General features: G+C 51.8%; 1 protein-coding gene and 5 non-coding genes across 6 annotated transcripts; 1 reads left to right on the forward strand and 5 right to left on the reverse strand.

The window, feature by feature from the left end:
- Window positions 1–1,161: 1,161 nt before the first annotated feature.
- PHYSODRAFT_306576 (hypothetical protein) lies at window positions 1,162–2,627 on the forward strand (the record flags this gene model as incomplete). The annotated part of the gene is made up of 3 exons (XM_009538650.1): window positions 1,162–1,193; window positions 1,781–2,513; window positions 2,571–2,627. The coding sequence occupies 3 exons, from the start codon at window positions 1,162–1,164 to the stop codon at window positions 2,625–2,627; spliced, it is 822 nt and encodes a 273-aa protein (XP_009536945.1).
- Window positions 2,628–4,285: 1,658 nt separating this feature from the next.
- On the reverse strand, window positions 4,286–4,357 carry PHYSODRAFT_t1499. Its single transcript has one exon. It is a non-coding gene; the product is annotated as a tRNA-Gly (tRNA).
- Window positions 4,358–5,161: 804 nt separating this feature from the next.
- Window positions 5,162–5,233, reverse strand: PHYSODRAFT_t1498. The gene has a single exon. It is a non-coding gene; the product is annotated as a tRNA-Gly (tRNA).
- Window positions 5,234–5,573: 340 nt separating this feature from the next.
- PHYSODRAFT_t1497 lies at window positions 5,574–5,645 on the reverse strand. Its single transcript has one exon. It is a non-coding gene; the product is annotated as a tRNA-Gly (tRNA).
- An 806-nt stretch (window positions 5,646–6,451) lies between these two features.
- Window positions 6,452–6,523, reverse strand: PHYSODRAFT_t1496. The gene has a single exon. It is a non-coding gene; the product is annotated as a tRNA-Gly (tRNA).
- A 341-nt stretch (window positions 6,524–6,864) lies between these two features.
- PHYSODRAFT_t1495 lies at window positions 6,865–6,936 on the reverse strand. The gene has a single exon. It is a non-coding gene; the product is annotated as a tRNA-Gly (tRNA).
- Window positions 6,937–13,429: the final 6,493 nt, after the last annotated feature.

Here is a 13,429-nt window from a genome sequence, read left to right on the forward strand (position 1 = left end):
GACGATCTTGCATCGTGCGCCCCTCGAACCGGGGTGGCTGCAGCAACGCTGGTGCCGCCGCTACCCGTGACGCACCAGCGTCAAGGGCGTACTGCATAGGTGACGCTTGACTCACTGTCTCCATGACTTCATCTTCTCGCTCGAAGGGGTTTGGGATCTGCAACCGCAGACCCGGGGAGCGCGGGGACCTTGATGTCGCGCTCTCTAGCTGCAATTCCGCGGCCCGAGCTGCCAGCTCGTCCACGTTGACGTCGTCTTTGTCTCCCATCTGGTCACGCGCGAAGTCGTTCACGCGGAGCTTGAACCGTGTAGAACTGAGAAACTAAAGTTAACTTTGATCCGTTTCCAACGGAAAGCTCTCTACCGAGCAAATTCCAAACTGAGTTCGTTTCCGGTTAGCCTCTCGCTAGTTCTGCTCTCTAACCTACCTAGACCTCCTTTACGTACCTTGGCGCGGTCGCCAACCTGGTCGAGTCGTTGTGGCTTGCCTGCACCGTCGGGTACAGTCCTGTAGCCTCCGAGAGCCGGGCGGAGGGTTCCGCTGGAGCAGCCGGCGGATCAGTAGCTTGAAGCAGCGGGCAATTGGGCCTCTCTGGTCAGGAGCGCATCAGCGTGTAGTCAGCCTTGCATTTCTACGGGGGCTGTTAGATCTATACGTAGCAAGTGCACAATGGAGAAATGCCGACGCAGCTACATTGCATATGCATTCGCAAAGCGACAGTGTTAACAGTGCATTGTAGAGTTTATCCTATGGTGCCGAGAGTTGCTGCTCGAGTCGTTCGCCTTCACGGACATCAATTTATCGCTTGTGGGTGGTGCACGGTTGGCCTGTACATGGCGCAAAATATCACGCCGATTTATCCTACTTTCCCACACCCACGCTGGACAACAAACTGTACGCAGGATCGGGTCGAGATCTCAAAATCGGTGACTCGACAGACATCGCAGTATCCTCCGCGAGCATGCGTCAGTTACGTCCTGGGGGCTCCTCCAGCATCATCACGGCGAGTTGTAGAGCCTCGGCACATTGATCACCACTTCTAGCAAATACAACACAGGAGAAGGGTATTGGGCTAACAAGAACAACAGCACTGAGGTCGAGGGCCGAGTCGTACTCAACTCAATTGAAAAGATGATAGCCAACCCGTACCTGCACCAGATATGTCTTGTGCTCAACAGCGTCACGGCTTCGTGTGAGTCATATTACGCTTACGTTGATAACGCATAGTACCGAAATTTGTCATGGCCCAAGGAGGCCTAGAAGCAGGTACTGTCAACTAACTGACCGCCTAGCTTTCGCTGTGAACTGCCAGTGACTTACCAACTATTAGTTTTACCATTATTGGCATTCACGGACACCTTACAGATGCATTCTAAACATTTCCATTGCCTTTCTTGAGTGGACTACAGTAGCTACGCGGGCATGTTGCTGATGGTCGATGCTGATCTTCCCCACTGGGAGCGAAAGCGTGGCTTGACGTAGTGCTGCCCAATGCATATGCTCACTGGCTAGCTTTGAATTAAAGACGCTTACTGGAGGCATTAGAGAAGCTTCATGAAGTTGCAGCATGCAAGACGAACGATCGTCGCTGGCAAACGAGTTCATCCGTAGCACTTATTTGTGCTGATGCCCATAAATTGTTCTGTCCATCTAGCCTCAATGCAGAAAGCCGCTGATCACTGCGAGGCGATGTTTGCACACGTCCCGTCGTGCTGATAGTGAGAGGAACCGGCGAGCGAAATTTGGGCATGTAATGTAATGTATTGGCCCACCCAGCAGCATCCGGCTAAACCGAAAAGAAAATGGTACTACATCGGTACCACAACGTCATATCATACGAGCTGATGTCGTGAATGTTTTTGCCGAGCTGCAGCAGCAACCCCGGCATCCTCTGACTGCCCTGCCGCAAGTGCAGCAAACGCGAGTAGGAGAGGCTCCTGAACATCAGGCTCGCGCTATCACTCTAACCCCAGAGCCTAACCGAGACCGCGCTACTGCTCTGGATCCCCATGGACCAGAGATTGGAGTACGACAAGGATCCGAACATCCCAATCAGGTCGAGGCCGCTGACCGACTATCCCAAGGGCGATCCGAGCACGGTCAACCTTTGCAGCACGCGGAGCTATTGACTGAAAGACGTCTAGCGGAACCCCTCCAACAACTAGAACCAGTCGTGATTCCGGACGTCGAGCCCGACATTCCAGCGACAAGACTTGTCGCCGATGAGCCCGACGACCGGCGTTATCTGTATATCCGGATAGTGGAATGGTTCTATGATGGCGAAGAAATGAGTGCTGAGGTCCCGTGGCATAATACTATTGAACCTGTAAGAAATCTCACCCCCGCAGACCAAGCGGAGGCCCAGCACCTACTGCGTGCACACCAAGACCGGGCTGAGGCCCTGCGCCGTAACTCATCTGAGCCCACAAGAGTTCGTACCCCCGAATTCCGAGCTGAGGCCAAGCGCCAAGATCGTAATCAGCGTGCTCAAGCTCGGGTCTGGGCTCGTCGGGTAAGTCAACTTCTTGCACTTCATTGAAATCCTTCATGACCCAGTTTTGGATTGCAGAATGCCAGTGAGGACGAGCAGGAAGGGCAAAGTTCAAGCGAAGAAGAGGAGGAATAGCTTCCAAGTAATTAAAGGGATTTATCAACATGTTTTCTTTTGTTATCTGGCGTCCGCAGCCCCAATCACGGGCTACTAGCACCTTAACATAACACCACTTCATGATGCCGCGTTGGTACTGGTTGACCGCTGGGAACTGCACGTAGCGTACATCCCGACTAAATGGTAACCATCTGCTCCTTTGTCCTCGGTAGCTTCACCGCGAAGTTCTACGCCCAAAATCTGTGTGCGCGCACAAACTACTTATCTAAAGCCTCCGCACCAATTCCACTCATTTCTGAAGCCACTGCGGTCACTGCACAAAACTACGTTGCCGATTTACCGCTAACTCACCACGGTCATTGCTATCGCATACATGATGGAAACATCCTCAACCTGTTGGACGTACATCGTCATCTCCTCCACCGCTGGCTGAGCTCACCGCCATCACTAAGCCATCACCTTGTAGCCCACCACAACCACGGCTACCTCGCCGAAACAATGCCATAGCTGTCATAGCCGCAGCACTCGCACACCGCCAGCACCGGCATCGGCCAGCACGGCCATCCGCCAGCACGATCATCCGCCAGCACAATTCCTTGACAAACTAGAACGCCCCGTGGTCGCGTCCACCATCATCGCAGACAAGCCCTTTCACGATCAGAACAAGATCGAGTCGCTGGAAGTACCCATCGCCACCGTGCAGGTCTAGCCCGCCGCCACCACCCAGCAACACGTCGTACACCAACATGACAACGGCCACAACGCCGAAACACTGGCACGGACGTCATGACCGTAGCCCTCGCACACCGCCAGCTCCGGCATCGGCCAGCACGTTCATCCACCAGCACCACTCCTCGCAGACTGAAACGTCCCGTGGTCAATTCCACCGTCATCGCAGACAAGCACCCTCAGGATCAGAACAAGCTCGAGTCGCCGGAAGTCCCCATCGCCACCATGCTGGTCCAGCCCGCCACCACCACCCAGCAACTCGTCGTAGACCACCATTACCACGGCCACAACGCGACACGGACGGCATGGCCGCAGCCGTCGTAAAACGCAAGCACTGTGCTCCGCTAGCAACATCATTCGCTATGGCTATCTACACCACTTCTACTAGGAGCAGGACATCATCAAGTCGCCGAAGGTTGCAGCGGCACACGTGACGCCACTGACCTAACCAACACTGATTCGTGATAAGCATACACCCTCGCCTTACGCATAATGTTGCCATGTGTAGACGTGAACACGGTGTCTCCTAATTATTGGTATTTATGGACCTCTAAATGTTAGTGTGGTAGGTGTAAAACGCCACCCCCAATGCGCGTAGATTATTTTATCACTGAAATTCGACACAACTAACAGGGCTCGTTCGACCTCTTAGTGTAACAAATCACCTGATCTCGATCATGATAAAACATTTGAGCCAATAGAATGACAAGGAGTACTTCTCGTAGAGGTCCTACTGGACCTCTAAGCGTACGGGTACTGAGAGAGTTAATTCTATAAGCGCGTGGTTGCGTCTGCTGTTTTCTTGCGTTCAGGCACAGCTGAACAGGAGAAAACAAGTATCGCCACGAGCCAGAGGTCGAGGGGGCTTGCCCGCACGCCGTGAGGCACGCGCATCGGCCCAAAAGCGCGCAAAAGACGGGGGATGTGCAAGAACAGCTGGCAAAAGATGCGCCGTCGGGGAATCGAACCCCGACCTCATCCTTGGAAGGGATGAATCCTAACCATTAGACCAACGGTGCACATTCCACGATCAAACACACAAAAACACACACCAAACGACGCACAAACAACCATGTCAACCACGCATACTCTATCAAACACCGCCTGTCCTGCGCGCTCACACCCATCAAAGCAAACAACACAGCAAGGCCGCCAACACGCGCGCCAAACTAACCGGCTACACACATACAGACATACAGACAGACAGACAGACAGACAGACAGACAGACAGACAGACAGACAGACAGACAGACAGACAGACAGACAGACAGACAGACAAACACGCACACGAGATCATAAAACCTCAAACAACTCGATTGATCGCGCGCTTCGACAGCCGTCAACCCGAGCTTGTCACCCTCGAACACGCACCCCACCGAGCCATACGCACACCCACTCCAACTTGGAGCGGGAAGGCGCTCAACGCGATGTCGAGGTCGTCTCTGTAGCCCCTCTGTTGTTGGACTGTTGGTACGCTGCTAGCTGGTGGAGCTCCGAATCATATCGATATGAGGCGATTTACGCATATACCCCTCCCTGCCCGTGAGCTTTTCCCAACGCAACCCTGTAGGGTCGGTGTAGCAAGCACAAACTATCGCACTCGGATCTGGGCGTCCTGCTCGTCAAAGTAACATCTGTAGGCTGAATGGCGCGGCTGTTGAGGGCCTGGGGAGACTGGTATGGGCCAGCGCAGCGCTGAAAATGCGGCTGGGCCCTCGGCATCGAGCAAGAGGATCATCAAGCAAAATTGACAAAAGGTGCTCCGAGCAACAATCCACAGACTTCGATGACCGCTGACCGGTCACGACAAACAAGGGAAGGCGTGCGCCGCCGGGGAATCGAACCCCGACCTCGTCCGTGGGAGGGACGAATCCTAACCATTAGACCAACGGCGCGCCAGACAATACCCATGTTACCCACAAACAAACCCCACAAGAACCACAACCCTAGCCAAAACAAAACGCTCCCAACGCCAACGCACCGCCCCACTCGATACCGACAACACACCACGCACTGTCCAACACCCTGTGTGGACCGCCCCCAACCCACCAACTTAGCCCTGGGAGCGCGTGGTTGCGTCTGCAGTTTTCTTGCGTTCAGGCGCAGCTGAACAGGAGAAAACAAGTATCGCCACGAGCCAGAGGTCGAGGGGGCTTGCCCGCACGCCGTGAGGCACGCGCATCGGCCCAAAAGCGCGCAAAAGACGGGGGATGTGCAAGAACAGCTGGCAAAAGATGCGCCGTCGGGGAATCGAACCCCGACCTCATCCTTGGAAGGGATGAATCCTAACCATTAGACCAACGGTGCACATTCCACGATCAAACACACAAAAGCACACACCAAACGACGCACAAACAACCATGTCAACCACGCATACTCTATCAAACACCGCCTGTCCTACCCATCAAAGCAAACAACACAGCAAGGCCGCCAACACGCGCGCCAAACTAACCGGCTACACACATACAGACATACAGACAGACAGACAGACAGACAGACAGACAGACAGACAGACAGACAGACAGACAGACAGACAGACAGACAGACAGACAGACAGACAGACAGACAAACACGCACACGAGATCATAAAACCTCAAACAACTCGATTGATCGCGCGCTTCGACAGCCGTCAACCCGAGCTTGTCACCCTCGAACACGCACCCCACCGAGCCATACGCACACCCACTCCAACTTGGAGCGGGAAGGCGCTCAACGCGATGTCGAGGTCGTCTCTGTAGCCCCTCTGTTGTTGGACTGTTGGTACGCTGCTAGCTGGTGGAGCTCCGAATCATATCGATATGAGGCGATTTACGCATATACCCCTCCCTGCCCGTGAGCTTTTCCCAACGCAACCCTGTAGGGTCGGTGTAGCAAGCACAAACTATCGCACTCGGATCTGGGCGTCCTGCTCGTCAAAGTAACATCTGTAGGCTGAATGGCGCGGCTGTTGAGGGCCTGGGGAGACTGGTATGGGCCAGCGCAGCGCTGAAAATGCGGCTGGGCCCTCGGCATCGAGCAAGAGGATCATCAAGCAAAATTGACAAAAGGTGCTCCGAGCAACAATCCACAGACTTCGATGACCGCTGACCGGTCACGACAAACAAGGGAAGGCGTGCGCCGCCGGGGAATCGAACCCCGACCTCGTCCGTGGGAGGGACGAATCCTAACCATTAGACCAACGGCGCGCCAGACAATACCCATGTTACCCACAAACAAACCCCACAAGAACCACAACCCTAGCCAAAACAAAACGCTCCCCAACGCCAACGCACCGCCCCACTCGATACCGACAACACACCACGCACTGTCCAACACCATGTGCGGGCCGCCCCCAACCCACCAACTTAGCCCTGGGAGCGCGTGGTTGCGTCTGCAGTTTTCTTGCGTTCAGGCGCAGCTGAACAGGAGAAAACAAGTATCGCCACGAGCCAGAGGTCGAGGGGGCTTGCCCGCACGCCGTGAGGCGCGCGCATCGGCCCAAAAGCGCGCAAAAGACGGGGGATGTGCAAGAACAGCTGGCAAAAGATGCGCCGTCGGGGAATCGAACCCCGACCTCATCCTTGGAAGGGATGAATCCTAACCATTAGACCAACGGTGCACATTCCACGCTTAAACACACACAAGTACAAATACCAAACAACGCACAAACCAACACTGAACTCACACGGTTGTCATCGTCAAGAGGTATATGCGCGAAGCAAACCATCTCATATCGATGTGATACGGAGCACCGCGTGGTAGAGCGTACCAATAGACAACCAGCAGAGGGATACAGGGATGGTCTTGACCGCGACTTGACTGCCTTTCAGCGGAGTGGTGTGCGTGCGGCTTGGAGGGATACGTGCTCATAAGGTAACAGGCTAGGGTTGGTCCGTTCTATCGATCGAGTTGTTTGAGTTTTTCTGATGTGACGTGCGTGTTTGTATGTATGTCCGTGTTTTCTGTTTATTTGGCGTGCTTGTCGACGGCATTGCTGTGTTTTTTGCGTGAATGTGCGTGGGCGCGCAGGCGCAGGGTGGGTGGTGTCCGAGAGAGTATGTGCCGGCGTATATTAAGCGCCGACTGCCCGGTATCGCACTCGGATCTGGACGCCCCGTTCGTCAAAGTAACGCCGGTAGGGTGAATAGCGCGACTCTTGAGGGCCAAGAGAGGCTGGCATGGGCCAGCGCAGTGCTGGGGGTGCGTCCGAGCCCTCGGCACGAGCAACAGGGTCACCACTCGAATTGACAAAAGGTGCACTGAGCAGCAAACCACCGGCTACCGTAAATCACGGAGGTAATATATACGGTAATCGATCACTGGTTGGTGAAAAGTTTGATGGTCTGCTTTATTGCTACGACGACGAAAATCCTAAAATGGCATCCCCTCTCATAACCAACATCCGACTGCATTAATTGTTCTTACGAATTTAAACTACCCCTTCACTGGCAAGCGGTGTTGGGAAGAACCCTCACTCGTCACGCGGGCCCGCCGCAACGAGACCGGCTTTTAACCCCCCAGCGCCCAAGCTGTTTTTTATTTCACGGTACTCGCCCAACATGATAGTCGTACAGCATGTTAAAGCCGCGCACACTTAGTTTTACTATAGTCTCGTATAAGTTCGAGTACCGACTGTGAACAACGACGACATGACCATTTCGTCAAATCGTTTATCATGTTGTACAAACAGCATGTACATGGTGTATGATACCGCACGTACATGGTTAGATACACCGTGATAAGGACTTTTGATGAGAAGTCAGTGGCTTTTTTATCAAGAGACTGGGCAAGGACCTCTAAGGGAGTGCAAAGCAAGGTGACTTGCACGGTATCTTGCACGAAAGCGACGACGCATCAAGTGAAACCGTTCGTAAACCTAGCGCGTTGTAGCCTTGAACTATCACCTCCACATCATTTACCACCTTACTACAGAGGCCCACTGACACATGCGCAAACTGATCTTTGTATATCCCCTCAAATCTGTTTCCATTGCAGGATAAATACCAGTCGATTCACTATCCTATTTCTAATTCCCTCTCAAAACACCATTTTACCTCGTAAAGTATCCAGGAGGATGGCCGGCATCTACGGTAGAACACGCTTCACGCTCAACTTGGCGCAACTGTTCTTGCTACACTCTTGAGCCCTCTATAACGTGCACAGTTAGTTGCAAGTAATACACCACCAGTCAACTTACACAATACACGCAATAAATATCGAGTAATGGAATCATTGTCGATTCAGTAGCGGTTTCTTTCTACCCTAAATCGAATCGACGTAGCAATGGCATCGCTTTGTATTTACTCTAGCACGCGTTCGCACAGTTTATATCCGTTTATTTTCTGTAATCTGGTCCGCCGAACCCAAGCCCTGTGCATTTTGCGGGATGGCCTGACTTATGCAGCTAATCCGCCCATGTTTTAACATGTTGTACGTACAGTATGTTTCTTGGTGTATCTACAACGTGAGGGGTTAACAAACCGTTACAGATAGACTCGTTGTCGACCTCGTCCCACGCCTGCACTGAAGCGCTTCTGGGCTGCATCCGTGAACGTGCCGTTTTCAATAACAAAATTAGGGAGGATATATCTAAGTCTATCCTTAAAGGGCTCCATGACGGCAATATCCATCGACTAGGCTAATCCCGTCACCCCAGGAGGCACGTAGACCATGCTGATGTGCGCATGGTCAACGAGGCGAGTCCGGATGGACTCCATCTTATGCGTTATGACGCGATACGACACGACGGCGAACCTGGTTTTATGTCGGATTTCTTCAGATCGTTCAACAAGATCGTCGGTCAGAGGTAACGTACTACCATGGAATATCCGCCGTAGACCGCCGGGACCGCCGAGAGGATGGCGCAGACACTCATCCGCGCCCTGATGGTCTACGTCGGAGATGGTTAACCAGTCAGATCGGATGAGCAGGCGGAGCGCCTTACATGCGCACTCAACATGGGACAAGATCGAATTCGCGGAGATACACCCTTCGGTTTGGTACACGGTTAGGCCCTCGATCTACGTCGGAAGCAATGGAGCTGCTTGGACCGGCGCGTCGATGGGATCGGCAACCTCGGAGGTGGCACTACCATGTTTAGAAGCAGTATCAGCAAGCCCGGTAACAAGCCAATAAGCGGCTACGGAAACCAATTCAAGATCGAGCAGACCGGCATAACGAAACGGTGCGCTCCAGGATGCAGATGTGGTTATATATCGACCGAGTCAAGGAAGGCTATGCACGCAAGCTTGCGCACAGGTGGCATGGACCGTCCCGGGTAGTCGAAGGCGTTGACACTTACTCTACCCGCCTCGAAATCGTGGGAGCGAAGTATCGACTGTTCCCAGTAGTTCACGTCTCCAAGTTGGAGCCAGACCGCACCTTACTAGATCGAACTCGTCTCAGTCTTACGATCCAAAACCAAGATCGATTCGATTTCTTTTTTTATGAAGCACTGCTACCCAAAGATAACTGGGAGGCAGAACTGTATGAAGATGAGTACGAAGTGGAGTGTATCACCGATATGTGATCTGGACGGCGCACTCGCTAAGGTCGTGTACTGCGAGACTTATTGGTGTACTGGTAGGGATACGACGATCCATCGTGGGTCGACGAAGCTGACTTGAAGTGTGGAGCTCTACTACATGACTACTCGCGTGGGCAATCCACCCAAAACCGGTTTGGAGTTATGCGGTCGCACGAAGACCAGTAGTGCGGCAGAAATCGGGTGATAAGTTGGTCTTGACACGAGCTGATGGAGTGACAGACGTGCGAGGTGGCCACAGATCAGGTGAAATGGAGGTGTATATGTATATATTGATCTCGGGGCACTTGTTGACAGCGTGGTCTACCTCATGAGGACCACGCGCTGGAGAGGAGGCGACCAAGATCGACAGTATGAAAACCGATCGACAAAGTGTGGCGAGGTGTAATCCGGCACGATAATATTATTAGCAAGCAAGAAGGTCAAGCATCCCAAGATCTTCAAGCAGAACATACTTGGCCTGCCAGCGCCCAGGCGAAGGCGTCCGGTCCAGGGCGCTCGATCATTGTTTCCATGATGTTTTGAACAGTGACGCGCTGTACCAGCTTCTTGCTGATATAGCGCAGCAGTGTAGTCTTCGGAATGTACGTGACGTGGGCCATGTCCCACAGAGCCTCCGTCCTCGGTGAGGAGTGGCCGCGATTTGGGTCACTCACTGAGCGATAACAAGACGACGCACTTCCGCGACAACAACTACAAGCACTATACTATAAAAAGCGGCGTGGACTGCTGTCAAGTGCATCTCCGCCAGCGCCGACATGTAAGCCAGATAGAACGTGGTATTCACTATCGTTTGTGTGGTGTACTTCCGTTTCTTTAATTCATAGTAATCCCTGGATAAAGCCTAGGTCAAATATTGAGGCTTGTTCTATTGGCTGAAATTGATGCAATTTCAACACGGATTCGGCGTATATCAATCTAACTAGTGAAAACCATCACGGCTTAGCATGCTAAAATACCCCGAAGGATTTTGTTTTAAAGGAACCCCAGGGTCTTATAGAACAACTGTTGCAACACGTCCCCGTCATATTTCTTTTTCGTAACTCCACCAAACAGCAACACTGCGAAAAAAAGCTTATAGGGGTCGACCGGAGAAGTAGAGATCCCTGTCATTTATGTGTACTTGAACTGTTTGTCCTAACAAATGCATCATCCGTACAGGATCCGTACAGGTAGAGCTGTACAGACATTGGTTGTACTAGTGAATGACGTTAAGAGAACTATAGTTCGTACTACCTCTACCATTACTTGTACTACTACAACCCACTGCATCTGTTGTTCGGATGCACTGAAGCTTCCACCCCTGTTAGCACAACATTGCACCATCATGGCGCTTTACGTGACAGGCCCAGTCCATCTCTAGCAAACTGCTACCGGTAAATAACGTCTCAACCATCATAGCACTCGCGTGACGACCAGTGTCTGCCACCGCAGCTGGACAACGCCACCTTCGTTTGGTGCTCGTGTGGCTGGTCCGCTCTCCACCAGCGTAATGCAGCTGCTAGTTGCTAGCGCCACTTCCGTCAGACCGCCCGTAGAGCGAGCCCAGCTCGCCGCAAGTAAAATTCAACGCTACCAATCAATCTCTACCATCGCAGCCCTCTCGCGGCGAGTTGAACCCACCGCTCGTACGGCTGGACAACAGCGCCATCACTTTGAGGTTACGTGGCTATGAGTTTACCGGCTAAGTGTTAAGCGGGCCGGAAAGCCGATGATACGCATACACTTATGCAAATAACATCCAACCCAGGTTTCCAAAGTATGCAGGTAAATATTTTTGATGGCATCGTCGACTGGAGGTCGCAGTAGTTCGTACTCCTGCAACCGACCCATTTGCTTTCTTCACTGGATTGAATATGATTGCTCATGTTCGGATAGAACAATTCAGTCGGGATTTTACCATGCACCCTGCCTCAGCCAGAAAACCTTCACTGTGGGGCATAAAATCCCTATCGCGCTACGCGCGGGGATCGGCTAGCTGCGGTCGCTTGTGCATGTTTTATGAAATCCGAATAAATTTATACAATATATAATCCCAGTCGGGAACGCAGTCACGTTCATATTCTATAACAAATAATATGAACCTTTCAAAATAACTCAATAAGGTGCGATACACACTTTCTAAAAGCTAATGGTTGCCTAGCCACACCAAGGTAACCATGGAGGACATGACATCTGAGTGGGCTCAACGGCCGACGCAGGCGTCAGAATTGTCGGAGAGGTGCCACGATATCCCCCCCCCCAAGTGCGCCGTGACAAGAAGACGCAACAACTGCATTAGCAATGGACCGAGGTGCGGGAGCAGAGACGGAAGCTGTGGTAAATGCAGTGGAGCAAACATCAAGTTCAGCACAACAAATACTGCGCCGGACCCTTCACCGTATAGATTTGCTAGATTGTTGCAAGACGGGTACCGACATCCGCGATGGGTGCGCTTTCTAGAAAACGCAGTACAAGCTTGAGCATGGAATCAGATCTTGCTTGTGGGAACAAAAAAATATACCAAACTCAGGTGACGGTAATGTATATATATATCAGCGATACCGACTCGAATGGGACTATTAGAAATGATGATGTGGACGAAGATAAGCGCTATGATTGACGGAAGAAGTAATTAGCTCAAGCTGAGGACAGATTTGCTGCTGACGCAGGCCCTTAAGAATGACATACTCTTTCAAAATCCTGATGGGAACATTTACCCAGAGAGCGAATTTGGATCGTATAAATGCATTGATTCGGAATCTGAAGTCGATGGCGATGAGTTGGAGGACGAAAAGGTTTTTTCACCGCACCTGACGAGTGACGTGATCCGCGAGCTTTGGGATCAGAACGATCGCGAAATGTATCTTAATAAGTACGACATCGATATAAACGATGCTGACGACCTACTGAAACTTGCAAAATGCGTCATGAAGTTAAATACTGGATACGGACGGGCGGGAGGAATGTAGATTCTATTGGTCTATTGTGATAACCGCTTTATTTGCCTATTTTGCTCGTAAATCGATTGATTAGCACCCTGATTTAGCTCGGTCGATTTGTAAACCGATCGCGTCCCTGCGATACATATGTGAGTGGATGTGCAAATTAGGCGGTCGTTTTATGGAGACCAAGTCAATATAGCCACGTTTAATGCCCACCTTTTACTGGGCAATCGCGCAGCCAAGCGATGCATATAGATCACGATCTGATTTGTACTCTGATCAATTAGGCGATTGAGATCTAATAAGGGGTTACTACAGATGGGCGTTTTAGCCGGTTCTCACAAAAGTACTTCTTCTCGCTATAATGTCTACAGACAACGACGAAAAAAAAACCCGGCATCACTGAATGCCATCCTACATAGTATCGACATGTCACAGCGGCCGACACTAAAATCTGGCACCGGAAAACAAGAAAACTAAAAAGGCATATGATAACACAGAAAGGAACGTCTATTTACATGGATACCTCAGGGTACCGCGGCATTGCTTTTCGGAAGCTACGTTGTATCGTCTTCTTCTTAAAGGATTTCCATACTTTAATTGCAGCAGTGATAGCTCGGATATGTTTCTCTTATGCTGTCCCA

Source organism: Phytophthora sojae (assembly GCF_000149755.1).
Source record: "Phytophthora sojae unplaced genomic scaffold PHYSOscaffold_12, whole genome shotgun sequence".
NCBI lineage: Eukaryota > Oomycota > Peronosporomycetes > Peronosporales > Peronosporaceae > Phytophthora > Phytophthora sojae.